Source organism: Rousettus aegyptiacus, unplaced genomic scaffold, assembly GCF_014176215.1.
Source record: "Rousettus aegyptiacus isolate mRouAeg1 unplaced genomic scaffold, mRouAeg1.p scaffold_m13_p_3, whole genome shotgun sequence".
Classification (NCBI taxonomy): domain Eukaryota; kingdom Metazoa; phylum Chordata; class Mammalia; order Chiroptera; family Pteropodidae; genus Rousettus; species Rousettus aegyptiacus.
The window spans coordinates 56962256-56988658 of NW_023416306.1; the positions used below are offsets into that span (position 1 = coordinate 56962256).

Genomic DNA, 26403 nt, shown 5'->3' on the forward strand with positions numbered 1-26403 from the left:
ATGCCTCGTGGTCTTTGGGGTATAGGAGTAGGGAAAGGAAGATTTCAGTGGAAAGATTAAATTTATTGCTTTGTTCTCTCCTTTTCTTTCTTATGCTACCTGACAAATTTATCACTCTTTCACATTGTAAAGAGAGATCCATGGATTTGGATCATGATAAAAACATGTCTAGGTGGGAAATTTCCTTTAGATAGTCTTACTGTTTTCATAAAATAAAATAGCAAGCATGTTTTATAAAGAAAGTAAGTGTATTTGTATTTTTTACTTTAATTAAAATATTAAATACCATTTTATCTAACTGTTAATAATTCATTAGAATTAATGTTAAATACCGAATGCATAACAATTTTAATTAAACCTTAAAGAACCTTAAAATCAATGTTGACATAAATGCATTCTGGAAATCTTTTTAAAAAGTTTTTAATCTAAAAAGAGTGATGCCTGAAATTCACTAGTAAAGTCCAAGTATATGAAATAAAATTTAAGTAATTTTTCAGAGTAATTGGATTCAAGAGGAAGTACAGTGACTAAAGGTTCGACTAACAAACAAAATATATTCTTTCTCCTTCTTTCTCTTAAAACGTCTATTCTTTTTTGAATGCTTCACAAATGTGTAATTTCTACAGACATAAGACCTGTCTAGTACAGAACATTCTGAGAAGGTAATATATATATACACAGAAAGAGACGAAACTTTTGGAGAGAGCGTTATTTAACAAATGTGATTTCTACTCAGTTTTAGAAACAATACAACATCAGAACCAATCTCCCTATCCTAAAACAATGAAACGTTCGATATTGTAGCAAAAGAGAAAACTGTACAATTTAAAAAATATTAACTTATTGGTAGTATAAACATTAAGAACAGAATCTGATATACAGTAGTCCCCCCTTACGCAAACAATATATACTCCAAGACCCCTACTGGATGCCTAAAACTTCAGATAGTACAGAACCTGCACATACAATGACTATTCCAATACATACATACACTTTACAGCTCCTTTTTGGCATATCCGAATTGCCAGCATCACTACTCTTGCATTTGGGAGCCATTATTACGTAAAATAAGGGTTACTTGCATACAAGCACTGTGATCCCGTAACAGTGAATCTGATATGATCAGAGATGGCTACTAAGTGATTAGCGGGTGGGTAGAGTATACAGCGTGGAAACACTGGACAAAGGGATAATTCACGTCTCAAATGGAACAGAGCAGAGCAGGAGGGTGAGAGATTTTATCACACTATGCAGATGGCATGCAATTTAAAACTTAAGAATTGTTTATTTCTTGAATTTTTCCATTCAGTACAGTATTTTCAGATGGTGGTTGACCACCAGTAACTGAAACCACAGAAAGTAAAACCTTGGATAAGGGGGGACTACTATAAATCCTTTAGAAACCAACAAATATGATAAAAAAATAAAATAAAATAAAAAACTTATGTCCAACTCAGAGCGAATGCTAAAATTTTAAAGTAGGAATTTTTTAGCGTTTCAATTTTATTATTAATTTCAAGTATATAGTACATTGGTTAGACATTTATATAGTTTATGAAAATATTTCCCCCATTTACTCTATCACCCCCTCTGGCTCTACACATAGCCATTACATTACTGCTGACTGTATTCCCTATGCTGTGCTCCCCATCCCTGTGATTATCTATCAACTACTAATTTGTACTTCTTTAACCCTTTATCCCCTTCTCCCAGCCCCCAATCCCCCTTTGTCCTCTGTATTTGTGAGCCTGTTTTCTATTCTTAAAAGATCTTGAAGCCTTTACTGCTAAACCCATACTCTGAAGCTACTAGTGCTGCTAGGTGAAAAGGAAACTGTTACCCTCGGCTATAAACCCCTTATAAATAACTAGTAAGAAAGATGGCCCTCATAAGTAACTTGTACTGTTAGCAGCAATGTTCCCAAATGTCATTTCCAGTCATTAATCAGACGAAATTGGGGAAATCTGAGAAAATCCATTCGAGGGGTTATAAAAATATACTAATATTTTGGTAAAATCAAACACATAAATTCAGAAAATGCAAGCATAATCTAGCAATTTTGACATGACTTATGAACAGACTATAAAGTAATTATGAATTACTTTGTCATTGAATCACTACTTTGTAATTAATTTATAATTAATTTATAATGAATCACCAACCTTTGTTACTGTCGTCATTTATTATAGCCATCTTAGTGTGTGTGAAGTCAAAACCTCATTATGGTTTTGATTTTCATTTCTGTGATGACTAATGATGTTGAGCATCTTTTCATATATTTATTATCCATTTGAATCTTCTTTGAAGAAATGGTCATTCAGATCCTTTGCCCATGTTTTATCTTTTTATTATTGAGTTATAAAGTCTTTATATATTTTATAAACAAGCCCCTTATAGAGTTCCCCAACCTTTTTGGAACCAGAGACAATTGCTCTTATAAGAATCTAATGCCTGATGATCTGAGGTGGATGTGAGGTGGAGCTGAGGTGGTGATGCTAGCGCTGGGAAGCAGCTGCAAATTCAGAGGAAGCTTTGCTCGCTAGCCTGCCGATCATCTACTGCTGTGAGGCCTGGTTCCTAACAGTCCATGGACTGGTACTTGTCCACAGCCTGAGGACTGGGGACCCCTTCCTTATGATGTGCAAATATCTTCTCCCATTTTGTAAGCTGTCTTTTCACTTTTTTAATAGTGTCTTTTGAATCACAAAAGTTTATAGTTTTGATTAAGTCCAGTTTGTCAATTTTTTCTTTGGTTCTTTGCAATTTTGGTGTTGGATCTAAGATACTACCTAATCCAAGATTTACTCCTATGTTTTTTTCTAACAGTTTTATCATTTTAGATCTTACATTTAGGTCTATAATCTGTTTTGAGTTAAAATATGTACAAGGTGTGAGATAAGGGTCCAATTTCTTTCTTTGCATGTGGATATCTAGTTGTCCCAGGAGCATTTGTTGAAAAGACTTTTCCTTCCCCCACTGAATAGTCTTGGCATTCTCAATGAAAATAACTGTCCACAGAATATATGTGCATTTTTGGATTCTCAATTTTATTTCATTTATCAATATGACTATCATTATGGCCGTACCACACCTTCTTGATTACTATTGCTCTATAATAAGTTTTGATGCATTTTTTTCTTACTATACATTTCTTTCACTGAATATATTCTGATAAAAACTTAAATTTTCATATATAATACATTTAATATATAACATAATAATGGAGATCTTTAACATACATGTTTATTTACACACAAGTGAATAAATACTCTCTACAAAATAAACTTATAGATTGGTCAAAAGCACTGTGTATTTTAAATTTTGATAGACACTGACAATTTGCCTTTTAAAAAGATATCAGTTTACATCCCTGCCAATAACATAAGAAAGTCTGTTTACTCTATATCTTCTGCAAGGCAATGTATTATCAAACTTTTAAATCTTTACTCAATATAATTTTTCTCACTTTTAAATCTTTTCTGTTGTGCTAAATCCCATTTAACAAGTACATTAAAAAATGATTACTAATAAAATGTTTCTACCAGAAACTGCATTTTTCAGAATTTACCTGATATAATAGTTTAAAAAAAAAAATAAATGTCCAAAGTAGTGTCATTTGTAACATAGAAAAAAATAACTGCACACTAAGACCTGATCAACAGGAAGACAGTTAATTAAAACATTACATATTTACTAAACAGAGTACATCCAACTATTAAAAATTATAAACATGTAGTCTATAGCTATATAAAAATACTTATCTTAACATTTAAAAGCAGGATAAAAAATTCTATGTACATTCTGAACACTGATTAGAACTACTCAAAAATTGCACAGGCATATGGAAATGGGAATATATAAATGATGATGGGTAATTTTCTCTTAATTTTTAAACTTTCTATAATTTTTTAGAATTAAGGTCATAATTAGGGAATATGTCGATAAACAGATTACATTAAAAATATACTTACTGTGATGATGCCAATTAGTTGAGTATAAAAAAGTCCAGTTATTCCAACTAACATAGTAATGCCCATAAAGGCAGCTAATCTCATTATGGCCAATTCATGTCTAACAAGAAAGAGGTCCTATAAGAAAAAGAAAGTTTTAAAAACAATTAAAGAAGTGTTTTATAGTTGCAATAATAATCAAGAATCGAGCCAAAACATTTTCCCCTTATTATCTTAAGGAAAAGTACTCTCCCCCTTTTGGAGTTTATTTCATTTAATCAATATATAAATATTTTAAAATTTTGAAAATAATTTCTATTAAAATTATCGGGGTGAATTGGTTAATAAAATCAAATAGGTTTCAAGTGTACAATTCAATAATATATCATATGTATAGTGGACTGTGTGTTTACCATCCAAAGTTAAATTTCCTTCCATCACCAAATGTTTCTTAGAAGCAAGCTGGAAAATAGGATTTTACTACTCTATTGTGTCAAGAAAAACCTCAGTCCTAAGGTTGCAAATTAGCCACATTTGTTTACTATTTATAGAAAGAAAAAAACTCCAAAAAAACAAAACAGATGGTGTAGAATCTTTGGCTCCACAAAAAGAAATTTTATTTTTTCATGGCTAAAAAGCTTGAATGAATAAGCTAAATTGTAGTATTAAAGTTCGAGTGACCACGATATTTAGAGATTATGTAATTTAGTTAAAGTGAGGGGGATAATAATAATAGGACCATATGGATCTTTCAAGTTCACTTTATTCATTTATCCACCCACTGACCCAACCACCACTGCCAAGCACTATGCTATTTAGTAAAGATGTAATGTAAAAATGTGGTCTGTGCCCTTAAGAAGTACTGCAGTTAGAAAATTTAGCTTCACAAAACTCCGAAACAATGTGATATGTGCTATACCAGGGATGCATACATGGAGGACTGCAGAAACATGAAGGAATGCCTCGATGGGAAGGAGAAATGGAAATGATGTAAGGGAAAGTTGATTTTCTGGTTTGAGGCATAAAAATGAGGGTCTTAAAAGTTAACCAAAGAAACTGTAGTGGAAGGAGAGTAAAACTAGGGGAAGCATTTTATTTACAGCCCCTGTTACCAACCATATAGACCAAAGGAGAGAGAATGAAAGAATAATGACTTCTCCTAGAAACTTGTTATTGCTGGGCTTTGGTATGAAATGGCCGCAGTGGATAAAAGCAACAAAAGAATGGGAAGGACCCCCAAAACATAACCACAGACACACTTTCTTAATACTGATTCGGGGTAAGGCTTACAGGTATCCTGGTAGCAATACCCAAAACAGAAAGGTCATTATCATAATGAGCTTGCTTGAAACAAAAGAACTGATGCTTTTCTGTGTATCACAGTGATCATCTACCAGACCCAAACAAAACTCAGATTCCATAACCAAATCACTCATTAGCCTGGAAGAACTTAGTATTCACCAGGACACTCAGGTGTTGTGTAGCAGGCAAATATTAGGCAGTTATTTCAAAACTTCAGGAAAAGAGCCTAATGCAGAATCCTTACAAAACACTTAAAGATGGTAAAATGGGGCTATGAATGGTATAAAAAAAAAATTCAGCAAAGTTGTGCTACTACGTTGTCTGAAAAAACAAATTTGTTCCAACATGGTTGATACATTAAGCAGTAATTTGAGTATAGCAAGAATTTTGTGTTCACTTGTGCATTTTATCTGTAAGAAACTCTAGATGAAAACAAAAAACTGCAGTCAGCTAAACCAAGGCATATAGGAATACACGAAACACACGGACACCCTTCAAACATCTACCAGCCATTCAATTTATCATGTGTTATGAGCCACACTCATCTACCTCTGATATTACAACTTACCCTTCAAATTCGAATGACCCTACTTCACCATAATTCACACACTGCAATTCTCTGATGCCATTTCCGCATGAAAACTTCAGATCTTTTTTAAAGTGCCATGTTCATTACAGTATTTATGCATTTCTTAACTATTTAATGTGTGTAAAACTGTGCTGCTGTTTTTTTTAGGTTCCTACTCATTTAAGTGTCACTGACAAAATTTTCTGAGTGTTGTACTTCCATCCTCCCATAAGTACTGAGGTTTTCAATGCATGATTATGCATAGTTCGGTGAATAACACAGGAATGCACATACTGTTATAGTAGAGCTAACTGCAATAAAAATATGATATATGACCAAAAAAATGCATCCTCTCTTCTCCCAATGACTTAAAAAATTTTTTTCTTGCCGACAAGAATTTATAGATGTTAAAAATGAAGATGAGATGAAAAGATCTACTGACAATATTACATTTATTCATTTAGTTATACATTTAAGAATTGTAAAAAATATTTTAGAAATGGTTTTTTATTACTTACATTGTTTAAAAAAGTTGTGTTCTAAGTTTACACATACATAACCATAGTTTGAGTCATTTCACACAGTTCTCCAGAGCATAACATCTTTACTTCTTAGATTTCTTTTTTAAATATAGCACTTTTTAAATCCAAAAATTGGCTTGGGGAATTATATCCAAAATCACGAAAACCCATTTGTTATTCAAAATCTTGACTACAAAATCAATGTTGTGGCTGAATTATGTCTCCCCAAAAACCTCCCCAGAATGTGATTGTATTTGGAGATATGGCCTTTAAAGAGGTGACTAATTTAAAATGAAGCCCTATGGTGGGCACTAATCCAATCTGACTGGCATCCTTATAAGAGGAAATATAGAAACAAAGAGGCACCAGAGATGCTCAGGCACAGAGGAAAGACTATGTGAGCACAAGGCAAAAGGTCATCTGCACACCAAGGAAAGAGGCCTCTAGAGAAACCAAACCTGCCTGACATCTTAATCTTGGACTTCTAGTCTGCAGAACTGTGAGAAAATGAATTTCTGTTAAGCCTCCCAGTCTCTGGTAATTTCTTATGGCAGCCCTAGCAAACTAATAAATGTATTTCTTCCCATTTTTGGTTAAGAAATGTACTGCTATATAGATAAATGCAAAAAATACAAGTTCAGTTTAGAGAAAAGTGACACTACCCTCTCAAGAATGGGGACTTCTGAAACCATGCAGAGGCTTTCCCCTGTGCATTCCTTCCCCATCACATTATTTCCCTCATCCCTATCCAAAAGGTAAAGGTTGCCAATTCATTCTTCATACATTTTGGGTACATTATTGCAAATATCTTCTCCTACTCTGAGTGTACTTTTTTATGGTCTTGATGGCATCTTCTGATAACCCTAAGTTCTTAGTTTTAATGTAGTCCAATTTACCAATCTTTTCCTTTAGCGTTTTTTATTTCCTATTTAAGAAATCTTACCCAACCCTAAGGTAATAATGACATTCTCTAAAGTCTTTAAAAGCTTTTGAGCTTTGCTTTTCATTTTTAGGTCACTAATCCACTCGAAATTGGTATTTATTCTTTTGAGCACAGTGAAATTTAGGAGTCTGAATTTACTTTTCCTATATGGATATCTAACTGTTCCAGGATGGATTATTTAAAAAACTGTCCTTTCTTCAATGATCAGAGTTCAAGTATCCATACATGCATGAGTTTCATGTAGGCTCTCTCTTCTCTTCTCCTGGTTTATTTGTTTATCCCGATACCAATGACACACGTCTTAGTTACTATGGCTTTGTAATAACTCTCCATATCTAGTAGGCTAAGTCATCCTCTCTTATTCTTTTTCAAGACTATCTTGATTATTCCAGATAATTTGTACTGCCATAAAAAAAATTTAATTAGACTTTCAACTTACAACACACACTCAGGCATACACAAACACATAACATATTCTCTCTATTAAGCTTCACAATTTCCTGCTAGAGGTCTTGGTTTTTTTTTTTTTTTTTTGTCAGATTTACTTCAGGAACTCTCTGTTTCTTGATTCTAATAAAAATAACTGTGCTATTAGTTTCACTGTCTAAAGGATGTTTGTTAGCATATAGAAAATAGAATTGATTTTTAAAATGTTTTGTAGTCATATTTCCTAAACTTAAAATCCAAAAGAATCTATGGACAACTCATTTACACAATCATATCCTCTAAGAATGATAACAGTTTTATTTCTTTGAGTAGTTATACCATTTATTTCTTTCTCATGCCTCACTGCAAAGAATAGAGCTCCGATCACTACCTTTTTAACAATGGTGATGAGGGCATATTGGGCATCAATGCTTTGCTCCCCAACTTGGAAAAAGGTCAACATTTCATCATTAAACATGCTATAGATATTGTGTTATTCTGTGGGGGTTGGGAGGGGGTTCTTTTATCTCATTAAAGATTTCTAGTTCTAGTTTACTAGGAATTTATAACATGAACACATGCTGATTTTTATTTTTGTCTTAATATATTGATACATAGTCTTTATAGATATGATTTTCCCCCTTAATCTTTTAATGTGATAAAATACTCTGACTGACTTTCTAATGTAAGATAAACTCATCTTCATCAGGCTAGTTATATATAACCAGATTCAGTTTGGTAATATTTTGTTTAGGAGTTGTTATCTATGCTCATAATCAGACTAATCTATAATTTCTTTTTCTTATTATCCTTGATAGATTATGTATCAAATATATGCTATACACATAAAATGAGTTGGGGCAAGTTCCTCCTTTTTCTATTCTTTTAAAGAGTTTATGTAAGACTGGAATTATTGTTTACTTTCATATTAGCTCCAGCTAGAATTCACTGGTAAATCTATAAATATTAATATTCTTTGCAGGAAACATTTTAACAACTCACTCATGATTACAGAACTACCCATGTTTCCAATTTCTTCTTGAAACAATTTTCTTCTTAAAGCTATACTATACTTATGATCAGGAAACTCAATAATGTAAAGATGTGAACTACCCAAACTGATGTATAGAATTAACACAGTCACAATAAACATCCCTCACTATTGGAGTATACAGTCTACTAGTAGGACCTTTTTATTTTACTTCGTTTTGATTTGCATAGATTGCTAAGTAAGCTGTTTCTATTTCATAGGAACAAACAAATACAAATATACTAGCATACCTCTCCTATATAAAAAGAACAGGGTAGGAGGGTTTGTTTTACTGTATGTCTTCTTAATAAGGATCAGATTGCCTCCAGGTGGGGGAATAAAAACTGTAACTATTACACTGGTTTGTGGCTGTACATAAATCAATTGTACCTGATAAACTCTTATTCCTTAGTATTTAACTTCATAAAAGGGGAGAAAATGTTTAAAAAGGCTCCGTAGTAGAGCAATGGAAATGAAAAAAAAAAAAAAAAAGTTGAGAAACGCTCCTCTACTGGGTAAGATTTTTATAAAACTACAGTTATGACAGTGTCCTATAACCACAAGGATAGATAAATACACCAATAGACTTTAAAAGAACCAGAAACAGATATGCATGTATACGGTTCTTGGTTTGTGACAGAGATAACATTGCAGAGTGGAAAGAACTATCTTCTCAATAAGCTAAGCTAAATACGTTGGCTATCCACCCGTGAGAAAATGAAACCCTGACTCCTATTTCATAAGAATCAAAAAAAAAATCAATTCCAGGTGGAAATATGGAAAAATATAATACTTGGTAGACAATACAGGAGAACTATATTGATCATTTGGGATATGAAAAAGGCTTATCAAATTAAGCCTAAAAAGTACTAACCAAAAAAAAAAACGATTGATAAGTTGGAATATATTAAAACTTGTTTATCAAAAAACTACCATTAAGAGAATGAACAGGTAAGACACAGAGCAAAAAATATCTATAATACACATAAGCAAAAAAGGGCTCAAACTTAAAACATCCTACTATAACTAAAAAAAAAGTCAAATAATCCCCCTACCAAATGGGCAAATTACTTAAACAGGCACACTGCACCAAACAGGCTATTCATACACATAATAAACATACAAACAGGGGCTTAATACCATTAGTCATTAGAAAAATGCAAATTAAAACACAATTAGATTCTTTTTATCCCCAACAAAATAACTAACTTTAGGAAGGCATTAACAAGTATTAGTAAGACTGTGAAGTAACCTGATCTCATGCACTCTACTAGTGGGGGGTTAAAGTGGTAGGCCACTTTGGAAAACTGTTTTAATAGTCTGTAAAGAAATATACACATAATCTTTGAACACTGCCACCTCTAGCTATACTTCCAAGTGAGACACACACACATATACAGCAAGAGACATGAACAAGGTTGCATTGTTAGCATTATTTTTTAGACAAAAACCACAATGTAAATGTCCATCAATAAAATGGATAAATTGTTTTATACTAAATAAAATTCTATGAATATTTATAGCGATATTCGTAGCTATGAAAATTAACTATACTTAACATAACAAAAAGAATACGTTTTATATTGCTCAAAAAGGCTTTTGCAATAATTCACTGAGCCGTATGTTTTGATTTTTGTGCACTCCTCTGTATGTGTATTATATTTTACAATATAAAAGGTAAAAAATATACATATAGTAAAAAGAAAGTTGTGATCATAAAAAATAAAAATTTTCATTTTAGAAATAGAAACATAATTCCTTTAAAACTCATATAACAAAACGTAAAATAAAATTTAGTTACATATGGCCTGTGACGGGAGATAAAAAATGTCAAATGCGTTACAGAAAAGGATGTAAGAGAGGGGAAAAAGGAGAGAGGAAGAGTCAGACTGGCTCCCTAATCTCATTACCACTTTCTTCCTGGCCAACTCTTATCCAATAACACTGATCTCCTTCCTGTTTGTCAAACATATCAAGCAAACTTCCACGTGAGGGCTGCTACATTTGTTCTTCCCAGCAAACTCTTTCCCCAGGTATCCACATGTTTAGCCTCACTTTCTTCAGGTCTATGCTTCAATATCACCTTATCAGAGACCCATCTGCTTATTTTACCAGGGCCCATTTACTCATTTTTCCACACTACAGAAAATCCCAGCATTCTATATCTTCTTGGCCTATTTTATTTTTCCATAGTACTTACTTCCATCTGATACACACACACACACACACACACACACACACACACACACACATTCATGCACGCACACACACACACTTCTTTATGTACTGCTTTTCAGTAGTATGTAAGTTTCTTAAAGATGGGGACTTAACCTGTTTTGTTCAATGATGAGTCCTTGGAACCTACAGTGCACTACCTCTAGCACACAGTAGGTGCGCCACAGTGTTTATCGAATGAATGAACATTTAGGAAGAAAGCTAGACAAAGGAGCAGAGTCTCCTCCTCCAACACCTGAAGAGACAGAGAGTACTACGTACAAAGGCTATCACACACTTGCATTAGCAGAGATAAACACGGAAAAAGAAACACAAAGGCAACATGTACACAGACGTGTCGCACAAACCAACAGAAGAGGGGGTACTTACATGAAATAACAGTCCTATCTGATAATCTTTTGGAATTATATCATTTAAAATTTCAAAATATTACAAAACTAAGGATTAGTGGGGGCATCACCTCCTGATATAGCTGAATGAAAACAAACCAAGAGTCAGATTTGGTTACTTATGATCTAGCAAATAATCCTTCTAATACTGGTCTGTGAAAACCTCAAACTCATTTCTTCTAATAATCTTATCTTCTATCCTAATCGTAATCTAAATTCTATGATTATATCCATAATCATTTCCCATTTATCATTTCGCATTACTGTACCCATAACATAATTGCAAACTCAAGCACACATCTTCTGAATGCTTCCTGTCTTTCAAGCTAACTCCCGGTGAGCCGAGAATGCTAACAAATTCTCTACCTCAATGGGACTGACAATCTGTTGATCCAACTGTTTCACTGTTCATCACTGTCTCCCCCAATACTTTCATTTGACTCCCTACGTGTTTATATTCCATGGTACATTCTTATAATTTCTCTTTCAATATACCGTCCACTTTCCTGACCCTCTATTGTTTTCTCCATTTCACTGGCTGCTCCTTCTTAGTCACTTTTTTGGTTCCTCTCCATCTTTCTGACTTCTAAAATGTAAGGGTGCCTTCTGACTTCTAAAATTTAAAATCTGAAGGGGCTTGGCCTTCAGACCTCTTTTCTTCTCTATTTACACTTACTTCCTAGAAAATCTCCTACCATATCACATGACTATAAATACCATCTTTATGCCGTGTAGATCTTGAGAAGAAAATTATCTAATGTGAACCCCAAAAGAGAATTTATCTATTGAGATGGACGTAGACTCTCTATGGTAACTGGGCCTAAATTTAAAATGCGGCGGTTTACTGAAGGAACCTCTTATATACTCTGTATGATGGAAGAACCACAAGATGAACTCTTAGTTTCCCACACTAGGCTCTGGCTATTTATGCTGCCTGAGTCAACCACTAGAGTGAACCTCTTTATTTTGCCATTGCCATGCTATCACCCAATCAAAAGACTGTGACTGTCCCAACCAATCAGAACTGTACAAAATGTACCCTTATTTGCACTCACACCGACCAATTCAAACTATACAATTTGGAAATCTCATTTACATAAAATGGACTGATATGGGAACTATCGCTAAGAAGTTTTCTATAAAAAAAATGGCTTCTCATTTGTCTTGGCCAAAAACACTCTGGGTTCTACCAGAGGCTCTGTCTCCCCAGTCTGCAAATTGTTACCTAAAGTCCCCTTTTTCTCTTCGGTGCCTTTTGTTGGATTTGTTCACAGCCAAAAGCTCCTAAATATATGTGTGTATACATATTACAGACCACTCCTCTGAAATCCAGATTCCTATATCTGTCTAGTTAAAATGTCTTAGATGTCGAATAGGTATCTTAAAGTAAACATGTATAAAACCAAAACTTAAACTTCTCCCTACTTTTCTTCCAGGCTTCACCATTCCAGCAAATAGTACCTCTGTTCTTCCAGTTGTTCAAGCAATTAAACTTTGGAATAATCCTCAGCTTGTCACTTTCTATTTCATACGCCACATCCAAATTCTATTAGCTCTTCAAACTTTAATAGGCCACTCCTCAACACTTCCACCACTTCCATAATGTCTGGACTATAATTTAATAGTCTAGTAATTGGTTTTCCTGCTGATATCTTTGTCTCTCAGTTTATTCTTCCTAGCAATCAGTTTTCTTTCTAAAATATAAATGAGTTTGGAACCCTCTGGTGGCTTCCGAAGTCCAAACTACTAAACAACCTAACAAAACAGTCTTCTCCTCCAATTACCTCAAATAGTCTCCTACTACTCTCTCTCTAACTCACTCAAGATACCCAGGTCTCCTTACTGTTCCTTGAAAATGTCAAGCATGCTCTTGCCTCAGGGTTCTGGCACTGGGTCTTTCCTCTCTCTGAAATGCTCTTCTCCATACATGTGACTTGCTTGAGCTCTAGGTCTCTGTCAAGTGTCACTATGAAAAGGTCTTCCCTGACTATATCATCAATCATTCCTTTCTATCACATACCCAGTTTTATTATAAATCAAATATTTACCTTCTATACCATATATTTGTTTATTGCCTATCTCTCCCCATTAGAATGTACGCTCCTTAATTCAGGAACTTTGTTTTGTTCACTACTACATCCTCAGATCCTAGAACTGGGATCACTGCACACAGCAGGCACTTGAATATTTGTTGAATAACTGAGTAATATTAAAAAATAAACAACTATGTTTTATAAATATAATTTAACATGTAATAGTTTTTATATCAGTAGAAGGTACTTTTTATTTATTAACTGCTATTTATAGGTAGTTTTGTGTTTTTATGAAACCAGTCTGAAAATTAACAATATGTGAAGTACTCTGGGATCTTCCTCTTACAGAAGGTGTTTCTCACCCTTAGCACTATTGATACCTTGGACTGGATCATTCTTTGTTTTGGAGACTGTCCTTTGCATTGAAGAACATTTAGCAGCATCCATGGCCCCTACCCCTAGATGCCAGCAGTATTTCCCAAGTCGTGACAACCAAAAATGTATCCAGACATTACCAATGTCCCCTGAAGGGCAAAGTCTCCTCCCTCACCCCGCCCACTGTACTACTAGAAGGGATTTATTTCCTATGTTTTTCACAAATGGAAATAGTTTAGATCACAACAGAGATATCTGAAGTATACAAATTTTCATTTTCAAAATGGTTAAATAATCAACTTCACATACTGAGGTCAGGTTCATATAGCAATTATTCTTGCATAAAATAAAATCCTATTATACCTGTATAGTTATCAGCACTTTTTAGGATGGGCCTTAATTTAAGTTTTATCATTACATTAAAATATAGGAAAAGAGGTTACAGAACTATTACATACATCCTCACCTCTAGCCCCCAGGTAAAATGCACTTTTTCAGTCTTGTTAAATCCTAATGGAAATTTTAAAAAATGAATTTAAATGAAAAAAAAAATCACTATTTATACCTAATGACTATAATCGAGTGTTCAGAATTATACATTAAATTTTGATAAATATAAATGCAGATTTCTTAGGGAGCAAATTTTACTGACACCTGACTGCCAGGTTCTTGGGTGTGGGTAAAATATTTCAAAAAAATCATTCTTCCTGCCTTCAAATATTTTAGCAATAAAAAACTCTAGAAAAGTTGGAACAATTCAATAAGAAAACAAGATAACGTATATTCTTGCCACATTTTTCATTTAATACAGTGCTATAGTATTTAGTAAAAGCTGGGTGAGACAGTAAAATTGCTACCATGGTTACAACAAAGTGACTGAAACATTCTTACAGGGAAATAAAAACTGCTAATTTTTTTATGCTAAATGCTATAATATTACTAACTAACTAGCTATATAAATAAGTTTAATGAAGACAGAGATCCAGTAGACCTGGTATTGCAGGGTGAGGTCAAAAATTATAAGATTTCGGTGTTCCATTAATCACTAAAGGCACAGGCATATATTGATATACAGAATTGGTAACTGTTGAATAACAGGATATTCTTAAACTATTTTTTCCCTAAAGATATAAACTGATTATACATCTCACACTATTCCCTCGAAGGAAGGAAGGAAGGAAGGAAGGAAGGAAGGAAGGAAGGAAGGAAGGAAGTAAGGCAGGCAGGCAGACTGATTTTACCAAGGGATAATATCTCCACTAGCATTTCAGGATACATGAACAAAAATGCCAAATTAACTTTATGATAGAATTAGCACAATTTTCTTTCATATTTATCTTAATTCTACATTATTCTTGGCTATACTTGACTACTCTTGCCCCAAATCCAAGAGGCTAAATAAATATTTCAGCAATTTATCCATTCTAGTCACAATGAATAAATGACCTTATAGATATCAAACAGATAAAAAAATAAATAAATAAATAAATAAATAAATAGATAGATCTTATTGAGTAAAGCCTAAAATTTTTTTAAATAGCAATAAATAACAGAAGGACTCAGGATACTTTGAGATTGATTATAGAAAAAGTTTATAAATAAATAAGTAGGTAGGTAGGTAGGTAGGTAGGTAGATAGATTTACTAATAATATTCAAGTTATCTGCAAACAGGTCTTCTGGCTATTTCTATTCTCTGTTAGCCAAAAAGCTAGGCAAATAATTCTGTGGCATAGTTATATCTGACATCAAATCCCTAGCAACACTATTAGATATGAGCTAATTGGAATAATAAGAATGTATCTTCCTAGCTGAAGGACTGGCTGGACTGCTAAGCATTATTTATTTTCCTTTTCTAAATATTAGCAGCATGTCCTCTATTGAAATTTCTCTTCCTTTCTCCCCTTCTGTCACTCTCCCCATAGTCCTAAATGCAGTTATTTTTTGCCCTTCACATTAAAATAGGTATAAAAGAATCAGTTAGAAATTATCTGAATCTACATCATCCAAAAACAATTTAAAAGATGTAACTTTAGAATTAAAGTGTTATGCCATAAATGATTAGTTGCATAATCTCTACCCTAATAGCCACAAATTATTTATTTAAAAAAGAAAATAACCCTTATTTTCTCATGCAGAGAGACAGTATCGCTTACAAAATGAGATTGCCATCAGGTGTGTATTTTTAAAAATATTTTTAACCTGCTAAAATGCCTTTATAAAATGCATTTTGACACAGTTTATATTAGATAAACTACTAAAGATGGGTTGTCTCAATAAAAAATGAAAACATGAAAGGACGAATTTAGCAATCAGGAGATTTAATGAGCTTTCTCTGAAGAAATTTTGTGATACTTGAGGATTTTTAAATTTTTTTTTTTAAATGAATGATGCTATAATAATATTGCTAAAAATGTCCTTAGGAAAAAAATGCAAATAGTGGAATAGCAGTTTGGTGCTATGGAAAGAACACTGACTTAGGGACAGACATAATGGGCTCGAACCACACCTCTGCCAACTGGCAATTCTGTGATTAGACAAGTTATTAAACATCTCTGAATTTCAGTCACCTTATCTGTACAATGGGAACCTACTATTTATCTTCTCAGGAACATTTCAAATGAGTCGACATCTTTCATTAATCAAATGCTTACAAATCTAGAATATAAAGTAAAAATTATGAAATATATAACTAATGAAATATTCATGGAACAACAAATAATAAATTTTAGAAAGTATACTCTAAGTATGGTGATACCTCCCTTCATATTTAATTAAAAAGCTGCAATTTTCTAATATTGGTTTTGGTAAACAATTAGCATACATTGAAATGAAATAAATTATTAAAATTTAATAATATGCCAAATGACCAGGCACTTGCTTATAAACATTTAAAATAACTATGTGAAAAATAATCAAACATGGACTTGGGTTAAAAAAAATGTATTCCTTTAATGTCCATCTATTTTATTCATTTAAAATGCTAAACCACTCTCCAAATTACAGGTTTTTGTAATCTTCAAAATGACTGTCATCCCAGTAACTGAAGCAAGACATCCGTTTCAAGAGAAGTTTTAAGTAATATTTAATATTATATTGTCATGACAAATGCAAATAATGGTCAAACTAATCTGACACTTAACATTTGAAAAACCTCTTCAAATATCTCAAAGCTTATAATCTTTATTAATTTTGGACTCTGTAATTCTAACATTTAATTTAACCCAATTTATTTAGAAAGATACCTATTCCTTAAGTTTTTGAAATATTTGTAGACATGAATACATTTTTGCCTTAACATTGAGTTGAGATTTTTTTTAGTTACTATTTACAAAGAAGATAGTAATACTAATTCTTCTTAGGTCTGTCTGTAGGCTTTCTTTAGTATGACACAGAATATAAATCAAAATATACAGCTTAAAAATAAATCCTTATTTTGGGCATTAATTCATGATGAATAAATTTCTTATCTCCTACACCTCTTACTACCACCTTTCATCATTAAAGGATATATCGAAACTTTCACATGATAAAAACATATAAATCCTTGAAAATCCATGACAGATGGATATTTTTAAAGTAAAGATTAAGAAGGAATCTAAAAAGCATTAAGTTACTCTAAAAAACAATGGGGGCAATTATGAAGCAATGAAAACAATACAGAAATAACTCACCAGAAAAGAAAAAGCTAAGAGAGAGAAATAGAAAAAAATAAAAAAATCAGAGTCCCAAACTCTTCCGCTTCCAGAGCCTGTGAACAGCATCCTTTTTCCAACTCTTTCTTTCCCATGAGCCTAACCAGAATGTACCAGTGTTCTACTGATTATAGGTAAAGTTCCATTACAACAAAGTCGAAAGGGCAATTCATTTTTTTCTTCTGTTTAATGAATAAACACTTTCTCCTTAAAACAAAACAAAATAACTTAAGAATAATTATATTTTCTTTTCCCACCTAGAGAATAAGCACTGAGTTTAAAATTTAAAGATGCGCTAGTAAAGATACTATGCTGCCATCTACCTACCTGAAAGGGAATAAAGAAACATGCAGACAAGAGTTTTTACCTCCTCTGGCCTACGGAAGGGTCTAAGTCCATGGCATACTTTAACTGCACTATTATCTCTACAAGAAAGGTGCACAGTAGTCATTAATACAATTTTCAAAGATAATTAGAGACCTTTGGGGATAGTTATTCCATACCGCAAATCATGAAATGGGTAACAAGGTGAATGAGTAAGATTTATGACACTAGCTGGCCAGCTTTTCACACATAACAAAGAGCTGGATTATAGTTGTTTGTTTTAGAGAAAAATGAGAGACACAGGTAAGGACTTAGCAAAAAATTAATGGGATAGGATTGTTTGTTTGAAGAATACTCTATTACAAAAATTTATTTTTTTTAAATGTTAATAGTGACTTTTGTAGTGAAATTACTGATTTTTTTCTACTTTTATAAAAAACACAATAAATGTCATCATCGAAAGAACTGCTACAGTAAGCACAATGTTCTATTCTATTATTTAGTCTTAGAAATATTTTCTATACAGTATATTGCTATTTTAGAACAGATTTGACCTTAAAACCAATTTTTCCAATTACTGTCTCAAGCCTCTTGTTGTTCTTTTGTTCACCAACGATTTCCTTCAACTCTCCATCTCGTTAATCTCTACCTACACCATAAAGTCCCTCACAGGTCTCATTCCCCACAGCTCAATGGTTCTCAAGCTTCACTGCTACAGAAGCGCTGTTCTGCACAACTCCGTAGGATTCTGCTTACATTGATTCTGAGTGCTGCCTCATAGAATTGTGAAGTTAGGTAGCACTGATTAGAATCACTTCAGAAGAAATTTTTAAATAAAATGCTACTGCCAATGACACCTATAAAGGAAGAGGTTATATGAGACTAAACCTTCCAGTAAGAACACTACTAAAATCCAGATAAAATCCGATTAATCGGTAAATAAACAGTTTGACTGAAGACACTAGAAAGTAGCCAACTTGCTAGGACTTAAAGGGCCAAGATCTCAGAGAGAGTAGAAATGCATTAAGGTGATTCCTCTATTTTGTACTGTTTTTTACCTTAAGATACTTGCCAATTCACAAGCAGTATTTATGACAGACTGAGTGTAAGTAACGGATCAGAGTTTTCTGCTATTTCACAGAACTGGGAAAACAACAAAGCAAAGCTACGATCCATTGTAAACACCTGTTTTTCACCTGAGACTCCTGAAGAGCTTCATTATAAGAGAAAAGGCAAACTGAAAGCAGTCCTTCACAAAGACAAAACCCAATAATCATGAATCCTCACAAAAATCTCAATAAATGCCATAAATGTCATCTCCAAAAGAATCACTCTTAAGATCAGTTTTCTGTAACTTAGAAATGTTTATTCTACAAACCCTTGATTGAATCAAGATGAGTCTTTTACTGACTGTCCAAAAAAGAAAAAAGTACTGTATTTTGTAAAAGAAAACATTTAACAAGATCTTTTGTCATTAGTCATACAAAATGTCTAGTATCGAACAAAACTTATCCGATATGACAGAAGAAAGAACCAAATATCTGGAAACTAAGAAATGGGAAAAAAAAGTCAAATATATCTCAATACTGAAGTTATCAAACAGACATTAAAACAACTTTGAACTGTTCACAAATATAGATGACAAACAGAATTTCAGGAGAAACGTGATCTTTAAAAAAAAAGTATTATATGGAAATTCTGGAAGTAAAATATATAATTGAATTAATAATTCAACATAATCGTTTGGCAAATTAGACAGAGCAGAAGAGCTGATCAGTAAACCAGAAAAATAGGTCAGTAGAAAATACCCAGTCTGAAGCACAGAGGGGGAAAAAAAAGGAAAATGCAGAAAAGACCACAAAAGTTATGCAGTACAGTTAGATCTCAGGTACTTAGAACTGTACTCCCAGAAATGCAAGAGAAAAAGTTGGGCAGAAGTAATATTTGAAGAGACACAGACTAATAAATCCGTAACTTAAAATGTCACCAAGCCAGATTCAAAAAGTTATATAAATTCTTAAACAGAAAAAGGAAAACGACAATGAAGCACATCATAAAATACAAAGGCAAAAAAAAAAAAAAAAAAAAATAGGCGTTTTGGTCCAAGATGACAAAAAAGGAGCCCCCTGATTACAACCTTTTCCACAGACACACTGAATCTACTGCTACACATGGAACAATTCCCTTTGAAAGATATCAGAAACTAGTGGGCAACTTCTACACATCAGGCATATCACTATAGAAAATCATCAAATAATGAAGAGAGCAAGAGAAGAAAGGAATAAATGAATTACGAAAAAAGCTAGAAAATAATTTGCAAAATGGCAACATTAAGTCCATGCCAATCAATAATTACTTTAAATGTAAATGGACTTAATTCTCCAATCGAAAGACAAAAGAATGGCTAAATGGATTTAAAAAAAAATAAGATTCAACTAAATGCTGCCAACAAGAGATTCATTTCTGCTTTAAGGGGTGGAAAAAGAAAGTAGAATATTTAAACTTTTATCAGACAAAAAAAATATTTGAAGCCAAAGACTATAATATGAAACAAAGAAGGTCAATATGTAATGAGAGAGAAGTCAGTCCAACAAAAGGATATAACATTTGTAAATAGTTATAGCACACAACATAGAGGCACCTAAGAAGCAAAGAAAATATTAACAGACCTGAAGGGAGAGACAGCAACATAATAATAGTAGGGAACTTCAACACCTCAGTTTCAAAAATGGAGAGATCATCCTGATAGAAAATCAGTAAGAAAATATTTGACTTAAAACTACAGGTTAGACCAGATAGACTTAACAGACATTTACAAAACATTTCATTCAACAGTAGCAGAATACACATACTTCTCAAGCATACAGATAATATTATCTAGGACAGATCATGTTAGGTTACAAAACAAGTTTTAATAAATTTAAGAAAACTGAAACCATATCAACCATCCTTTCTAAACACAATGGTATAAAATTGACATTAATTACAATAAGAAAACTGGAAAATTCACCAATACATGGAGATTAATATACTATTAAACAGTCAACGGGTCAAAGAAGAAATCAGAACAGAAATCAGAAAAAATCTCTAAGAAAATGAAATGGAAAGATAACATACCACAACTTACGAATTACTATAAAAGCAGTTCTGAGGGAAGTTCTTAGCAATAAACACTTACATTAAGAAAAAGCTAATCTCAAACAACCTAACTTTACACATAAAGGAACTAGAAAAAGAAAGAAACTAAGCTGAAAGTTAGCTGAACAAAGTAAATAAGTAAGGTAATAGCAGAAATAAATGAAATAGAAACTAAAAAGATGAACACAATCAAGAAAACTAAAAGCTGGGGGTTTTTTTTGAATAGATAAAATAGACAAATCTTTAGCTATATTCACTAGAGAAAAAAGAGAGGACTCAAAATCAGAAATTAAAGAGGAGAGTCTACAGCTGATATCACTTAAATACAAAGGACATAAAAGGATCCTTTGAAAAATTATGTACCAACAAATTGGACAACCTAGAAGAAATAAACTCTTACAAACATATAACCTATTAAGACTGAATCATGAAGAAGCCGAAAATCTAAACAAACCAATTATTAAGCAAAGAGATTGAATCACTAACCAAAAACCTCCAAAGTACAGGACCAGATGACTTCATAGGTGAATTCCACCAAACACTTAAAGTAGCACCAATCTTTCTCAAACTTTTAAAAAAAAAATTGAACAGGTAGGAATACTTCCATAATCAAGGCCTGCATTAACCTGATACCAAACTTAGATAACACTAGAAGAAAAGAAAATTATAAACCAATATCCCTGATGAACACAGATGCAAAATTCTACAAAATATCAGCAAACCAAATTCAACAATACATGAAAAGGACCATACACCATGATCAAATGTGATTTAATTCCAGGGATGCAAAGACGCTTCGGTATCTGCAAATCAACCAATGTGATAAATTAGGTTAATAAAATGGAGGGTAAAATCATATGATCATCTCTAGAGATGCAGAAAAAGCACTCGATAAAATTCAACATCCATTCATAAAAAAAAACTCTCAACAAACTGAGTATAGAAGAAACATACTTGAACATAATAAAGGCTATATGTGACAAGTTCGCAGAAACATCACACTCAATGGTTGAAGTGAAGAGTGAAAGTTCTTCCTCTAAGGTAAGAAATAAGACAAAGATGACTTTTATTCAACGTAGTACTGGAAGTCAGAGCAATTAGGGAAGAAAAAGAAATAAAAGGCCTCCCAATTAGGAAAAAGTATCTCTATTTATAGATGGCATGATATTACATAGAGAAAACCTAAAGATCTCAACAAAAAACTTTTAGAAGTAATAAATTCAGTAAGACTGCAGGACACAAAATCAATACACAGATATCAGTTGCATTTCTATACACTAATAACAACCAATCAGAAAGACTTATTAAGAAAACTACTTTCAATTGACTCTAAAGGAATAAAATACCTAGAAATAAATTTACCAAGGTGAAAGATCTGTACAGTGAAAACTAAGACAAAGATGAAAAAAATTGAAGACATTAATAAATGAAAAGAAGTAAGTTCATGTTCATGGATTAACAAATCAAATATTCTTAACATATCCACACTACCCAAGCGATCAACAGATTCAATGCAATCCCTATGAAAATTCCAATGGTATTTTTCACTGAAATTGAATAAACAATCCAAAAATTTGTATGAAACCACAAAAGACTCTAAATAAGCAAAGCAATCTACAGAAAAAAAAGAAGCTAGAGGTATCACACTTCTTGATTTCAAACTATATTACAAAGCTACAGTAATCAAAACAGTATGATATAGGCAAAAAACCAGACACATATATAAATAAAAATGGAACTAGACCCCTTATATCATATACAAAAATCAAGTCTAAATGGATTAAAGACTTGAACATAAAATGTAAAGCCACAAAACTCGAGGAAGAAAACATATTGGGTAAAGCTCCTTGACATTGATCTTGAAATAGTTTTCTTGATTTTTTGAATTTGACACCACAAGCAAAGGCAACAAATAAATATAAATAAACCAGTGTAACAACATCAAACTAAAACTTTTCTGCAGAGCAAAGAAACCATCAACAAAATGGAAAGACAACCTATGGAATGGGAAAAAATATTTGTAAATCATATGTCTGATAATGGGTTAATATCCAAAATAAAGAATTTATGCAACTCGATAGCAAAAAACAATTTGATTAAAAATGGACCGAGGAACAGCGAATAGTCATTTTTACAAACAAGTCATAGAGATGGCCAAGAGGTACGTGTAAGGTGCTCAACATCACTAATTTCATGGAAATGAAAATCAAAACTACAGCATACCACCTCACACTTGTTAAAATGACTATCATCAAAAAGACAAGAGATAAATGTTGGCAAGGAAGTGGAGAAAAGGGAATCCACGGTTCAGCCACTACAGAAGGCAGTATGGAGATTACTCAAAAAATTGAGAATGGAACCACCACGTGATCCAACAACTCTACTTCTGGGTATATATGCAAAGGAAATGAAAACAGGATATCAAAGAGATTATTCACACTCCCATGTTCACTCAGCATTAATCACAATAGTCAAGATATGGAAGCAACCTAAGTAGTCCATCAATAGATGAACTGATAAGGGAGATGTGGTATATACACACAATGGAATATTATTCAGCTATGAGAAAGAATATTTGCAACAACATAGATGCATCCTTACAACATAATATGAAGTGAAATAAGCCAAACAGAGAAAGGCAAATACTTATATGTGGAATTAAAAAAAAAAAAAAAGTTCTTTAAAGGTCGAACTCACAGGAACACAGAGTAAAGTATACCAGGGGCTAGGGTTTGGGAAAATAGAGAGAGGCTGATAAAAGCATAATATAAACTTTAGCTACAATATGAATAAGGTCTGAGAATCTAATGTAAAATATGGTGACTAAAGTTAACTGTATTGTATAACTGAAATCTAAAAGATTTTTTTTTACTGAAAAAAAAAGGATAAATATGTGTGGATGTATTAACTAGATGGGGGAATCCTTTCACAGTGTTTACATACATCAAATCATGATGATATACAACTCAAATATCTTACATTTTTATATGTCAACTATACCTCAATAAAGCTGAAATAAAATAAATAATTATCTAAGTGACTTTACAACAGAAATAATAGAAACCATGAAACAATGCAATAACACCTGTTAACACTTAAAGTAACTATAGTTCTATGCCAAGCAAATAAATCCTTCAAAATGAAAGAGAAATGAAAATATTCTCAGGTGAAACAACACTAGGAGAATTTGTTTCAGCTGACTTGTATCAATAGGCAGAAAATATTCCTAGAAAGAAGCCGAGAAACCTATGACGACGTGAAAGACTAGGTAAAACATTCCTATTTGGATAATTCTAAATGAATACTGACTTCATATAACATATAACATATACATTATAATACATAAAATATAAACGACACAACATCCCATTATGTGTTTTAGTTCTACATTTATTTTATACCCCACAAGACCAAAAATGATGGTGACAGGTGGTATTGTAAAGCTGCTGAATTCGCTATCGGGGCAGTGGTCAAAGTACTTAGATTCAACTTCAAAAAAAATCAGGGAAGAATGTTTATAACTCTGGAAACCCATTAAAAAAAGAGTTAAAAAAAAGCCATGGGAAGTGATAAATTAGATATTTTTTAACTGAAAATTCTAAAGCAGGTAAAAGAAAAAGTAGAAAAATGGGAACAAAATTGATGGCTCAAATAAAAAATAAACAGCAAGATGAAAGAATATCAGTTACACTAAATAAAAATAAATATTCTAATTAGAAGACAAAGATTATCACACTAGATTAAAAAAATGAAATATCTGGCGTCTACAAGACACAGACAAGACGTACAACTGAGAAAGACTTAAAGTAGAAGGAAAAAGATATGCCATGAAAACACCATCCAGAAGAAAGCAGATATTGGAAATTAACAACAGAAAGAAATATATTTTAAGACAAGAATCATTACTGCAGATAAAGAGGTATAATTTGTGATACAAGAGTCAATCTATCCAGCCCATAAAAACATTAGAATTCTACAATGCATGCATCTAGTAATAGAGTTTGAAATTATCAACATCTAAATCAGAGAAATGACTAGAATTCATTTCAATGAATACTGAGTGCTACTGAATATTCAGTTTGCTTCAGATCCTTGGGGCTTTTTTAATTATAAAATATTTTTTAATTATAAAATATTTTCCCCAAGTTTAAAGTTCTGGTCCTAAAATTTAACTTTACTCTAGTAAAAGTAAGTAGGTTAGAAACATCAATAATAAACATTCTAATTTTATGAATTTAGTATTTTCTTATATTGGGCAACATTAAAGTTCTTCATATACCTAACTTTATAATATACAAATCACTTCATTCATTCAGAGAATGTACCATAAACAAGGTTAAAACATACTAGATTCCTCAATAGGATGCTAAATGATCTTGGAAATGTAACATAACCTCTTTGGGTTTCAATTTCATTAACTCTATTACGAAGGTAATTATAAAAGCATCCTACTTAACAATAAGGATACTATAAGACTTAGGCTAAAGGGACATTAGCACTATTAGATAAAATAACTGTCAGGTCCCTAGAACTACTTATAATTTACTGCTTATTACACCAAAGTAGCTTTATTACAATGACCTTGCTGATTATTTGATTTTCATTTCGTAATCCTATTGTCTAACATATTATGATTTTTTATAAAACTAAAAATCATCTGTATTGTTTCTACAATTGACTGCTCTAAGGAAAATCTGGTTTGAATTTTCAAAACCATACTTAAACTCACTTTTTCTATTTTCTTCCCAGATTTTTAATCTCACAATAAACTTTTACTATGCTAGTCTTTTCTCAGCACGTAGTATGATTTGTGTATGTATATATACAAAATTCTAAGTATTCAAATATTATCACCTACAGTCAGTTTTTCTGTTTTAAAAAAAGTAATTCTTCCTCTAACTTGTGCTAATTTTTCCGGGGTTTCTAACTTTCACATTTGGAGAAGAAAATTACCTTTTGTAATTTCAAATGTCTTAATCCTTCAGTTGAATATTATCATTATATTCGTGAGTATTGGAATGTATCTAGTCTGTTATCTATCTCCCAGTAATGTTGTTAAACAGTCTATAAAATTTTCATAGGCCAAAGGAAAACTGTTCCCTCCTTCTGAGAGCTTTCATTAAAAACAAATGTAACATAAATTGAATTGTCTATAATATACCAGGTACTTTTACATGTGTTATCTCTATTATTTAATCTTATTATTATTCGTATTTTTCACAAGAAGACATTGCAATTCAGGAAAGTTAAAGGAAGTGTTAAAGGTTATACAGATAAGAAAAGCCAGGCTTTGATCTTAAGTGTATCTGTTTACAAAGCCAAGATCTTTCCAGGGGTTGGCAAACTACCAGGGTTGGCAAACTCAATATAAAAACACATATAGTTAATATTTAGGGTTATCGGGCCACATGTCTCTGTCACAACTACTCAACTCTGTTGTTGTAGCCCTAAAGCAACTGTGGATAATATGTAAACA

General features: G+C 32.4%; 1 protein-coding gene across 5 annotated transcripts in view; it reads right to left on the reverse strand.

The window, feature by feature from the left end:
• Positions 1–26403, reverse strand: part of ZDHHC21 (zinc finger DHHC-type palmitoyltransferase 21) — a 64063-nt gene that overhangs the window by 13896 nt on the left and 23764 nt on the right. For all 5 annotated transcript variants that reach the window (XM_016157337.2, XM_016157341.2, XM_016157340.2 and 2 more), the window contains one exon: positions 3972–4088. In XM_016157337.2, coding sequence (XP_016012823.1) covers positions 3972–4088 — 117 coding nt within the window. The remainder of the gene's footprint in view (positions 1–3971; positions 4089–26403) is intronic.